Genomic DNA, 13,810 nt, shown 5'->3' on the forward strand with positions numbered 1-13,810 from the left:
TGGCATCACGTTCTCTTCACCGATGAGTATCGCATATACCTTCAAGCAGACAATCGTCAGAGACAAGTTTACAGACATCCCGGTCAGGCTGAACGCCTTATACACACTGTCCAGCGAGTGCAGCAAGATGGAGGTTTCCTGCTGTTTTGGGGTGGCATTATATGGGCCGACGTAAGTCGCTGGTGGTCATGGAAGGCGCCGTAACGGCTGTACGATACGTGAATGCCATCCTCCGACCGATACTGCAAGCATATCGGCATTGTATTGGCGAGGCATTTGTCTTCATGGACGACAACTCGCACCCCCATTGTGCACATCTTGTGAATGACTTCCCTCAGGATAACGACATCGCTCGACTAGAGTCGCCAGCACCTTCTCCAGACGTGAACATTATCGAAGATGCCTGGGATAGATTGAAAAGGGCTGTTTAAGGACGACGTGACCCACTAACCATTCCGAGGGATCTACGCCGAATCGCCGTTGAGGAGTGGGACAATCTGAACCAACGGTGCCTTGGTGACTGAAGTTAAAATCTTCTGGGTTATTAGGCCGCGTCATGTTTCTTCTAAAATGTTCGACGTTTCGACCCCTCTGCTGGGATCCTCCTCAGGATCTTTTTGTGTTCACTACTGCTGCCTTGATGAACTTATGGATAGTATGCAACGACGAATAAAAGCATGCATAAATGCAAGAAGACGACGTACTGCGTAGTAGAGGTACTGATGTGTGCAGCAATCTGGACCACCACCTCTGAAGGTCTTGCTGTATGGTGGAACAACATGCAATGTGTTGTTGTCATGGGAAATGAAAACGACGGAAATGATGTTAATGTTTACTCCTGTTTTCTGCACAGGTTCCGGAACTCTCGGAACCAAGGTGACGCAAAACTTGTTTTGATGTGTGCAGTACTCTGTATCTAGTAATTTTTTATACGAAATAAAAGGTATTTAGCAAGCCAGTAACACAATTGTAAGATGTATCAGTTCTCAGCAGGATGCGGCAGCGTTCTCCAGGAGATGGAGGACAGATGCCTCGCTGAAATACCGATTTACGTTGATCTAAGGATAAATTCGAGGATACTACTATGACGTAAGTTTGTCTACAAAAATTATTTTATAATGTACCTAAAACCTGGAATTACCTTATAATTTAGTAACACATGACGCCGAAAGTGACAAATAGGCAGGGTGTCGCTGTGTCTGTGCCGGCACGTTCCGATAACGTCCACTCGAGTCACCTTCGGCGGATGCGGCATCCACCCCTTCTATAGATGTGTGGAAGTAAGATGGCGGCATCGTGATGTATTGCGTAGGTAGATGTGGAGAATGCTTTACGTCACATGCTTCTGCTGTAGCCTACCACGGTACCTTGCAATGCTGGAGTAAGACGCATTGCTCGGTCTATTGTATCTCCCTAGACAAATATGTTCGAGGAAGCTACTGCAGTCGTATCTTAACATAATGCGTGTCGTTTCTTATTTATGACGCAATTAACACTACCGTGGCTAAGTAGCTTAAAAGCATCAAAGTCAACGCGAAAAACCATTCTAAACGCCCTAGGCGCTTTCCGAATTGAGCGCTGCTTTCGGACGCACCAGAACGACACCATTAGTTGAAGATACTTGCCACAGCATATCTCCGTAATGGTCTCCTACTCGCGTTTGTAGCGGTGTCCTTTTGCTATTACTTCGAGTAATTTTCATAAAGCGATCTAAAATTGAAAATTTGCAGATCTTGTACAACTTCACTCAGGTGTGCAACTACCATTGCGGTATTACCATTAAAATTTTAATTTATGTTAGCATAAACTCGGTGAGTTGTGACCACATATAGTGTGAATGCCTTGTGTGAGTCAAGTATCGACCAAAGTTATGGAGACAGTTAAAAGTACTCCCACTCTTAGGTTTTTGTTTAACCTTCCACAACAAGCAATGGAGATATAAAGAGCAGTCAAATAAAAATTCGACAGATCGCAGAAAATTCATGGAAACTGTTCATTTCAAAAGAAATCTTCATAAATGTTAATTACTTGTCGACAGTTAAGAAAGACAGCCCATACCTATCTGGAGATAAGCTTGTGATTGCCTATGAAACCATGATTGTACCCAGCCTTACACCTCTTCAACCAAAGAACACCGACGTCTGTATGGGCCCACTCAAACGTTGCCCGGGAAATTTTTAGGTCGCTGAAGAAGGTTCACTCAGGAGCGCTTACAACTCCCCCATAACGACTCGAATTCCACCATGCGATTTCCAGACTTTTGGAGCCTGAGGAGAGACATTCACGGTGGTCGGTTTCCTTTCTGACTATGAGGTCCACACCAAGGCACAGTCAACCGCAAACTTTTTCCCTTGAAGGCACTGACTTTCTTGCCTTACAGAGAGATAAATGTGAGAAGAGTGATTGAAGTTTACTTGGTAGTACATTCTTTCACCCATCTCGTTTACATTTGAATGCCCTTTACGTTATCACAGTCACATGTGAAATATACATATACGTATTTGTGAAAGTTTACAGTTAATGCTGCGTCATTGAATACAGTTCAGTGGTGATATTACTCTCGTAAGCAGATGCATGTTTATTTTTAAATTGTGCTTTCATGTAATCCTTTGACTTATACAGACGTAATACACATGTGCCTAGCACTACCAATAACCCATTGACACCAAATCTGATTAACTGTTACATAATTCCAGAGCTTTATCTACAGGTTCATTAATTTATTCAATCTACACTCTTTTTACCACAAGGACAATTCTATGAGTGCCTCAAATAGCAACTATTTATACAAATTAGTCTCATGTTGCCATACCTGCCGTCATTGTACGCTCTGTAATACACTTAGTAAGTTTATACATAAGCGTTTAATTTCCGAACTCCTGACAGTCTTTTCGAAACATTAATTCAGTTACTATGATATAAGCAGATACCTATCTACTCAAGACAGCGGATTGAGGAGGCGAAATGCTTATGGTAGCTTTCATCTGCGTTCACATACCTTGCAATAATGAGCAGCACAGTATTTTTGAAGACGTTCCAGCTGGAGAAGAGGCTGAGGAAGCCCTTCCTGTCCCTCTGGGCCTTGGCCACGGTCCGCATCACCTGCGGTGCGAACGAAGGCACCTCACCGCCGTTGGTGATGGCGATGCGACGCAGCAACTTCAAGGCGTCCTCCTCGCGACCTTTGCATGCCAACCACCGCGGTGACTCTGGGAACCACCTACCCAGGGTTCATCTCGTGAGAGAATGTAGTCACTCTTCTTAAATCCATAGATGTTATAAAAGCATATGTGTTTATCTATCTATGTAGTTATGTATACATGTATATATGTTCCCCATTTCCTCCTAAGCCACTAGAACCATTTCAACCAAAGTTTGTACACATACCACTACTGTCTGGAAAAAATCATTGTGTGGTAAGAGCCTCCTATCTTACAAATAACTAGTCTATATTCATCCAGTATTTGAGAATAAGAGCACTTAGTGACTTCAAACATCCTTACAAATATTTTTAAATCTCTGTGAACTGCCCCCCTTCCAAACACATACAAAGAACGATGCAAGGGAAAACAGAGTATCTCTTACTGTCCTTTCACTGTTCATGGAGTACAACCTCCGCACCAGGTATAATGTCTTTATTATTAACTCGATTAGCAACGAATCTACTTGTTAAATTATACTGTACAAAACATAGTTCAAGAGATATAACGTCATAAACATCGAACTGGGTTTGAACAAAAGTGCTAGAAACATATATGAATAATTAGTACAAATATATGGGTCGTATGTTAAATATACGGAAAATATGTGTGGCATGTGCGTATAAGGTCACGAGTATAAAACTACTCCAAAACAGCTGAATCGATTTCAGTCAAACGTGATAACAGTTATTAAATACTATTTGTAAATAAATACTGAAGAGGTGAGAAGCATAGATCTCCGATTTGGATGGGGTTAAAACATGGAGAAAGAAGTGGAGACTGAGGTGGACAGACACAGAGGACGATGGAGGTGATGGACACATTTATGTGCCGAGGAGGAATTGGACAGAGAGAGGGAAAAACGGAAATGAATAGAAAGGGAAGAGATGGTCAAAGGGAGGGGAGGGGCAAGATGGGCAGAGAAAGGAAACCAAAGATCGACCGAGGGAGGAGAGGAGAAGAGATAGACAGAAAGAAGGGGCACGAGGAGTTGGACTAGGTGGGAAGAGGACATAGACAATGAAGGGAGGAAGAGGAGATGTAGAGAGAAAGAGAGATCAGAAGATGGACAAATAAAGGTGGAGGGAGACATCGACAGAGAGATAGGAGAGGAGATCGACAGAGACAGAAACGAGGGGGAGATGGACAAGAAAAGGAGGGAGTATGGATAGAGGGAGGAGAAGATGTACAGAGGAAGGTAGATGGACATAGAGAGAAGCATTGCGGTCTGTGGGGAAGAATGATAGAGACGAAGCAGCAGGGGATGGACTCAGAGGGGGATGAGGAGACTGTCAGAAAGAGGGGAAAGGAGGCGATGGACTGATAGTAACCTGGATTGCATACATATCCGGTACTTGTCTCATGGTTGAGAATATTGACGTGATACAATGCATATAATGAACCACTTTATAAGACTAATATAATACTGCCCTTGAAAATGACAGGCAATCGAAACGTGTAAGGGATTGTGGTGAAAAGACATAAGAAAAGTTATAAAAACGCCAGTTAAATAGCCACATTGAGAAATAAATGTTAGTACATTCTGAGTTATTGAAAGAATGCGCCGGCCGCGGTGGTCAAGCGGTTCAAGGCGCTCAGTCCGGACCCGCGCGACTGCTGCGGTCGCAGGTTCGAATCCTGCCTCGGGCATGGATGTGTGTGATGTCCTTAGGTTAGTTAGGTTTAAGTAGTTCTAAGTTCTAAGGGACTGATGACCACAGGTGTTAAGTCCCATAGTGCTCAGAGCCATTTTTGAAAGAATGTGATGTACAGTTAGAATGAGAATAGTATTCATCATCTTCTCAAACTCTCCATCCATCTCATTACCGTTCGATTACATTATATTTGAATGTGGAAAAGTTTCACTGTAAGGTTATCGTGTTTACATCATGCTATTTATTAATAATTGTTACTGAAGTAGGTTACAAAATTCTTCATTTTATCCACATGAGCATGCGTTGGCGCCTCGCGATTCTAAGGACTGTGCCACTACACGTTAGAAATAAAAAATAGATCCCATTCTGTAACGGATGGAGACTTAATGATACTGCTTCCATACATAAAAATCAAATCTAATTGTCAATGTATACCACAAATAGATAATTTCTATGATGGAATTTATCAAGATCGAACAGAAAAATTAACACGAATGTTCACATTTACAGTGTACAAAATAAATGAAAGCCGATTCTGCCCAACAACGGAAATAATTTATTTTTACAGTCGAAGTGGGAAATGTAGGCCTTTCACAGACAGATATATATTGCATCTTAAAGAAAACTTAAAATGAAAGATAGCTCTCGCAGAAAAAAAAGTCTCACGTTTGGAGAATTGAATGTGATAATGGGTAGTGGAAACATATTATCATTCAGAAAAGAATCCTATAACGACACACTGCTCACAAATATTCAGAATTATGTCTGTCTAGTTTTCTTCACGCTGCACATTACCTGAAGAATAAAAACAGCGCTAAGCAGAACGCTGCAGAGCAAGACAGAAAGTAGTTCCAGTTGCGGAGAGGCCAAGCTAAGAAGCCGGAAGCCATAATGCCAACCCCCAAGCTGCTGCTTGAGAAATAGTTCAGCGTCGTCCGATGTTTGATGTCTGTCAGTTCCAGACCTAAAGCAGAAAGGAAGTGCATCAGTTTTGATCTAGATCGAACTCGAACTATTAAAGTATCAACATCAAAAAGTAACCTAAGCTTCAACAAATTTGGAGAAAATAAAATGGATAGATGTAATGCACAACACTGTAAAGCTATTGATTTAGATGTGTTGCAGTAGTGTCACATAAAACGGAAACGAGGGATTTGCTTGCGTCATCTGTCATCTATCAAGTGTTACAGAGTCCAGAGATAGAGGAAAGTTTTTGGAATAGAATCAGAAAGGGCAGCGATTTAACAATTGGTCACTGTAAACGCCGACAGATCTTGGACTGCAGTGACCAGGTATTCCTCACACAGCTTCGGAACGTTTCCTAAACACAGGTTCGGCACCCAGAAGCATCGGCCAAACATGATGGAGGGCTGCGATGCGCGTCCAGTGACGGTAATTTATTAACGAGTACCAGGAATATAGCCTGACCTCGCCTTAACTACTGCCTGAATTGGCTAAAGGCATTTAAAATGGGGTACTGAATAAAAAGCGCCGCAGTCATAAGAAAATTTCGAGCAGTGTCATGTCCTATTCGCATAGGCTCACTGAAGAGACTCTAACACTAGACTGAATAGCACTTACTCTGCATCTCATTTCAACAGGGACGATTCACGTCTTAGTATTACCCTTATTTAGGTTTGCAAGTGATTATTCCTCTTGCTTAAAACCAGGTAATTATTACACTCCATTAGATATATGGGATGGTTGGGTCCACTGGAAATTACATCAACTCATTTCTTTGCCCGCAATAAAGTGATGGCAACAGTATAGTGATAGGGTTTTCTTTATAATTCGCACTCGGGTTGTCACTCCTCTCACTGTTCTGCTGCTGCCCACCAAAGATTCCTTTGCAACAGAGTACTGATTACTACAATCAAGGTAATACCTAGAGAAACCGCCTCTAATGCTGTAACTGTTTCGATTCTTCGATGTAAGGAATTTACAACTAAACCATACTCAGCAGAAATCCAGTTGAATTCACACCTTGATGCCGTTGAGCTGCCAAAGTGTGAGGAACATAATTGCACGTGTCACCCGCTGGTCCAAGCAGTCCCAGTCATTTCCATGCGATTACGATTTCGGCGTATAATGCTTTATTTATAGCACCTGAGTGTTGATCAAACCAGGAAACTATGCGTGCAGTCTTCATTTTGGTTGGCGTGACCGTCAACTGGATTATCACTGTAAAAATCTAGGAGATAGTGTAGAACATGGTCACCGCGAATTTAGAAATATATATCCTGATTCATGTGCACGATAACTGCATGACTGGGGCCCATACTACCTTGGAAGTTGTACACTTACGTCCAAGCACACATCCTGTCGTCCTTCACGTTCTATTTTATTTCACGCGTATTCCCCTCCCAGATCCTCCAGATTGTTCATAAATGTTCTAAGGCAATTTTACACACAACAGCCTTCTGTAGACGTACATCTCAGATGCTTCTGTTGTGCTCAGTTCCCATTTCCTTACAGCCTATGATGCAGTGTCATACTATTCTGTGCTTCGGGTAGACATTCTCAAAAATTTATTTCTTTAATTACGCTCTATTTTGTTGCTACTAGATATTTCTGAAGAGTATTTCGATCTCATGACAGCAACATCCTTTCAATCGTCTAAAACTTGGTCCCTGTGACTAATATCATTCCTGGTAAATCTCTTTACTTTCATGTTTTGTTTATTTATTCTCACTCCGCTTTCCCTCATAGACCACGATTTATTCCCTTCAAAAGATTCTTACTTTCACGGACGGTAGGAGTTTCATCAGGTAATCTGATAATTCATATCTTCTCGTATTGAATTTTGTCCTTCAGTTCGCACCATTCTTCAATTACAGTCATTCTGCTTCGACATAACAGTTGATCAGTATTCAAGGAACACGTTACAGTAGATAAAATTGTAACAGTCGCGTAGGGACAGGCAGGTTAAGATAAGACAGATTAAGGAACATAGCGAGGCATACTGATGGTCGTATTCTTGCCCTTCGCAGTATGAGGGTGGAATGCGAAAGATATCCCTTAAAATTAGCACAACATATTCTCTAACACACACAGAATAGGGGATTTGCAGTACAAACACATAAATAAAGAAAACGGGGAATTTGCTACGTCTCATATGAGATAACAAGTTTTTAATATTGGTGGTGTTTTGATGTAAAATTGTCAGTTAATGTTCCAGAGAAGTAAAATTGCTTTATTTCCGTAAAACAACTATCTACCTCAGTATGATCTAATACATTTTCCATTTCCAAGGTTTAAGAAAAAATAGCACTCCCACTTTCTCTACAAGAACCTTTCAAAGCTGTTACCCGCATGCGTGGCTTCAAACGCGCTCAATTTTTCCTTTTATCGCACATATTCCATTTGATGATGCCTTAACTCTCCCTTTTAATGGTCCTGCACCTGTAACCATCTTCGCTTCGGATTTTCTTACCACACTTATATCCTTCATCCGTTGTGGTTCTTAAGCCTCCAATTTTCTGGATATGATTACATAAATTTTAGTAGTAAGGCCTACTGTCCAGTATTAGTATCAGCCGATGATGTGGTCAGTGACGACTGTAAATGAAATTACCCAATTAATAGTAACAAAATGTCTTTATTATCCCATTTTTTACACGAACACCAAGACATGAATGTGATAAACATCTGCATACCACATCGTCCGAGGATATCTTTCACACTGATACGTCTACTAGGTCAAAAGACCTGACACTAATGATTCATCTAATATCTAACACGCTGACTGACACAATAATTACATGTTACAAAGTGCCATTATACACATTTCGCTGAACCCGCATCTCATGGATACAGCTGTGCGGCTCCATGTCTTAGGTTCATTGCGCGCAACGCGAACACCAGCGATAAACCACCACAGATTATCGGCAAGTAGCATTAACAGATGTTACAGAATGACTAACAAATTCAGCTGCAGGAAATAATAAAGTGAATAAAAAAACTAAAACAAATTGAAAGCAATTACTACATGTTGGATTATGGATTCCCACAATTCACTCACCAACAGCCAACGCTGATTCGATCATAGGCCCTGCAGCAGCTGATATGAGGGACTCCGCCAGGATGAAGAGCAAAAGGACGTCTGGTGTGAGGACCAGCAAAAGCCTGCTGATAACATGGGCCGCCATGCACAGGAACTGCTGGGGCCGTCGGCCGTACCTAGATAGGAATAACGTTGATCGGTAATGCTGGATTTCCAGTCAGGTGGCTTCTTCTGATACTGACTGCTTAAAAAGTGCTATACAGTTTTACAGTAACAACGAATTTAGAGCATTAATGTAGCTCACATCTGCTTATCCGATTTGATTACATTGTTATACAAATTTTAAATCTTAAGTAGCTGATACTATTTTTTCATCTATTTAGCGTCACAGTACCCGACAACAATGATCTAGCATATTTGTATTTACCTTGAGTATCTTACAACAATATGAAATACTTGCAAAATGCACGACGATCGACGGGCTGTGGTACTTTGTAGCAGGAGCGTCTTTTTTTACAATTGTCAGTAGTTACATAGAATAGCATCATTCTTTTGCCCCTTACATTTTTTCTAAAATAGTGCAATTACTTTCTGACCGCGTACCTTAATGTTTATTCCGCGGATCAGCACAGTTTGTACTGGATACATTCAAATGCGATACAAAAACTGAAATTTTAGTGAAAATTCATAGCGCAACTTTTCAAGCAGGAACATCTGATCAATTACAGCTTCTCGGATATATTGTAAATTTTTGATGAAACCATTCGAGACCTTGTTAAATGATTGCATGCTGTCTTCTCTTTGTCTCTGAACAGCAATTCGAAAGGAATGTCTAAAACGTTGTCTGACCTATGGACCGTCAAGAGCATCAGCATTAACTTTTTCGATTTTGTAGGTTCCACATGCCCATAGAGAGAGATCGTCAGTGGTAAACAGGAAAATCTCTTGCCCGGCAAGATCACATAGTATTTTATTTCACAATCATCGAGGTCAAAAGAGCAGTGCTGTCATCATCAGATCTACAACGCACTTGAAGTAAAGATACTACAAAGAGAATTTATCATTGTGCACACATCTTTAAATCAGTGATAAGAAGTACATAAGCATAGTTTACATACTTTCGAAACATTCTTATTAACATGCGTACATGCTACCACTACAATGAGTCCAGTTCCAGTTAGATGAAACCACATCGTGTTGGATCGTTAAGCATTAAAAAGAGCATTTCTTCCTCCACGAATGCACCTTCTGTGTGTGCACTAGAATTCCTAGGTACCCAATTGGTGCAATGTATGGCTACTTTTTTTTGTCATCAGTCTTCTGACTGGTTTGAGGCAGCCAGCCACGAATTCCTCTCCCAATCCCGCTCCCTCTTGGACTATCGAAGTTATTACCTAATGTCTTAACAGATGTCATTTCGTCCTGTACCATCTTCTTGTCAGTGTTTTCAACATATTCCTTTCCTCTCCGATTCTGCACATAATCTCCTCATTCCTCACTCTATCAGTCAACCTAATTTTCAACATTCGTCTGTAGCAGCACACCTCAAATCTCTTCTATTTCGGTTTTCCAACAATCTGTGTTCATTACAATACTATGCTCTGCTTCTAAGATACACGTCCAAGAACTTCTTCCTCAAATTAAGGCCTACGTTTACTAGTTAGTTTCTCTTGGCCAGGAATGCCCTTTCTCCCAGTGCTAGTCAGCTCTAGATGTCCTCCTTTTTACATCCATCACTGGCTATTTTGCTGCCTCGGTTGCTGAATACGCTAAATTCATCTACTTTGTGACCACCAATCCTGATGTTAAGTTTCCCACTGTTCTCACTTCTGTTACTTCTCATTACTTTCCTCTTTCCTCAGTCTACACTCAGTACATATTCCGTACTTATTAGACTGTTCATTCTATTCAGTACATCATGTAATTCTCCTTAAAATTCAGTAGGATAGCAACTTCATCAGCAGATAGTAACATTGATATCCTTTCACCTTGAATTTTAATTCCACTCCTGAACTTTAGTTTTATTTCCATCATTGCTTCTTCGATATACAGAATGAACAGTAGGGCCAAAAGATCAAAACCTTGTCTTATACCAGTTTTAAATCGAGCACTTCCTTTTTTCTCGTCCATTGTTATTATCCTCTCTTGGCTCTTGTACTTGTTGTATATTAACCATATTTTCCTATTGCATACCCAGAAATTGGAACATCTTTGACGATTTTACATTATCGAACACTTTTTCCAGGTTTACAAATCCGATGGACGTGTCTTCATTTTTCTTCAGTCCTGGCTTGCATTATCAACCGCAACATCAGAATTGCCTCTGCTGCCTTTACCTTCCCTAAAGCCAACCTGATCGTCGTCTAACACATCTTTTCTTTTCCTTTCTTCTGTATATGCTTCTTATCAGTAACTAGAATGCATGAGCCGTTAAGCTGGTTCTGCGATAATTCTCATATCTCTCCACTCTTGGGAGTTGTGTAGATGATATTTTTACGAAAGACAGATTGCATGTCGCCAGTCTAATACCTTCTACACACCAAAGTGAATAGTCTTTTTGTTGCCACATCTCCCAACCACTTCAGATATTCTTATGCATTGTTATCCATGCCTTCTGTCTTATTTGATCCTAAATCCTCTAAAGCTCTCTTAAATTCTGTTACTGGATCCCCTATCTCTTCTAAATCGACTCCTGTTTCTTCTTCTATGACATCAGACAAACCTTCCATTGCATAGAGGCGTTCAACTTATTCTTACCACCTACCCGCTCTCCCCTCTGAGTAGAATATTTTTATCGCTCCTGGCTCAGTTGGCTCAGCCATGGCTCATGCCAGGACCGACTCATGTTATCCACGACCGGTTGAAATATTCTACTATAACACACATCTGCAGATATTTTCCTTCAAACACTCCTATTTTAGTATAAATTAATTAGAAAATTAATAAAAACGAATGTATTTTATTATCATGCTTGCATATAATAAAACAATAATTTTTTCATACAAAAGCTGAATGGAAAGACAATTAATTTCATATTCCTCTTACAAATAGTGCACATTTGAAAAAATATTTGAGTCAATCTCGCAAAGAATAACTCATAATAAAATTTTGTAAGCTCTCCAGTGCAGTTTATATTATTGCTTTTCTGTGCTCTTAGAAGTAATGTAAATGAAAAATTCCCTCTCTAAATGTCCAAAAACATTCGCTGCCATATGAAAGAAAATTAGAGACCTTTTTCCTTGAAGTTTACTCTCCTTATTTCATTTCTAAGCTCTGTGTTTTTTCGAAGTCTATCTGGAAGTCAAGGTAGCTATTCTCATTTGCATCTGTTCTCAACACTTTTCATTAAGGAAGCAGAGCTTGCACAGCAGTGAACTGATGATCGTTATCCCCAGTGTTATGGTATCCACCCCACTCCTCACCCACGCATTCTGGGAACAAATGTTTTCGATCACAGCTTGGATATATAGTTGAAATCTTAATGACAATTTCATTATAAAAATGCTAGTTTCATCAGTTTATTTAGGGTGTAAATAAATAATTTTCTTCACATTTTCGTAATTTTGTTGAACTGATGACATGTATATGACATGTAATGTTCCTCTGCAACACTCAATATTAGATTTAAAGAGAATATTGTATGATAAAAATGAAATATATCCCAATACCGTTGTAAATGCCAGTTGCTTTAGCGCCATCTGTGAATGGAGTTATGAACTGCTTAGTTAATGGTGCATATAGAAGGTGTAAGTGGGACATTCTTGGAATAATCAGGAAAAAGCCACTGCACAGCTCTATCTCATTTCCTCTGACGCCACACTGTCGAGTAGATCAGTATTATCTTATGGAGAGACCACATACTGCGGGTCTAGTACGAACTGTAAACATTCAGAGCCTTCAGTAGCCAAAGAAGACTTACACAGGCTAGACTCATGTTGTTTTGTACGGATGTGTGGAGTAAAAAAAATTGATTTCATGCAATTATTAACGGATTTTGAAAATTAAAAGTGCTAAAATTATCAACATAACAAAAGATCTCTGAAGTATCATATTCTAATTAACATACTAAACTTTCTCCGTTATTATTCCGTCTGTCTTTCTGAAAATACTTTAATATGTAATGTAAACATGAAATTAACACTTCTGTAACTTACGCAAATTTTTTATTCATTTATAAAGTAAAAATTTTCTTTGTGTATTCTGTGCTGCGCATCGAAAGTTAAAATTTTATCACCATACATTGTTACATACGCTACAATCAGGAATGTTTTAATGAAAGGTTGTGCAAAGTTGCATAGTCGTTTTTGGAAAGTAACAATTTTCTCCATGGCTCATGTTACTGTCATGGATCAGATAATGTGAAATGAAATTACATGGAGTTATGACTGTGTCTGATCTGAATATTACAACTCATTTAAAATCTAGAAATACATAGTATGCTTAGAAAAAACTATTTGGGGATTAACATTCGATATTTCCTCAGGGAAAATCTCGTTTTATTCGTTTTTCAAGTATACCTTCTGTTGATTAATGTGATCGAATAATGAAGAGTCAAGTAACAAATTATCGTTAAAATTTGAATTAAATACAATGAATATGAAATATCGCACATCAAATTCGGCAGAGTTATAGAAAGTTGTGATATAAAGTTCAAAATTATTCTTGCCACTCAAACTGGTAACTTCTGCAGTGTGTAGTTCATAAAAAAATATCATTAATATGGGATTTCACAGAATATTTGACAGCTGTTCTAACTCGTAATTTGGTTGATATTTAACAACTGGTACACGAATTTCCGAAGATTCTAATACGATTTTTCCTTCCTTAGGAAGTGTATACTAAATTATTATGAATACATCCTTCCAAGAGTATACTATAAGTAGCTCATGAAGTGAAATATAGCAGCTTTTGATGAAAGTAAATTACGTTCTATATAAAATACTACTTCCTTT

The 13,810-nt window shown here is 39.5% G+C and overlaps 1 protein-coding gene across 1 annotated transcript in view; it reads right to left on the reverse strand.

Annotated features, from left to right (window-relative positions):
* LOC126474788 (carcinine transporter-like) overlaps positions 1-13,810 on the reverse strand; it is a 46,009-nt gene that overhangs the window by 13,362 nt on the left and 18,837 nt on the right. The window contains exons 3-4 of the mRNA XM_050102263.1: positions 8,877-9,034; positions 2,999-3,182 (exon numbers count right to left, since the gene is read on the reverse strand). Coding sequence (XP_049958220.1) covers positions 2,999-3,182; positions 8,877-9,034 — 342 coding nt within the window. The remainder of the gene's footprint in view (positions 1-2,998; positions 3,183-8,876; positions 9,035-13,810) is intronic.

Source organism: Schistocerca serialis, chromosome 4 (assembly GCF_023864345.2).
Source record: "Schistocerca serialis cubense isolate TAMUIC-IGC-003099 chromosome 4, iqSchSeri2.2, whole genome shotgun sequence".
Classification (NCBI taxonomy): domain Eukaryota; kingdom Metazoa; phylum Arthropoda; class Insecta; order Orthoptera; family Acrididae; genus Schistocerca; species Schistocerca serialis.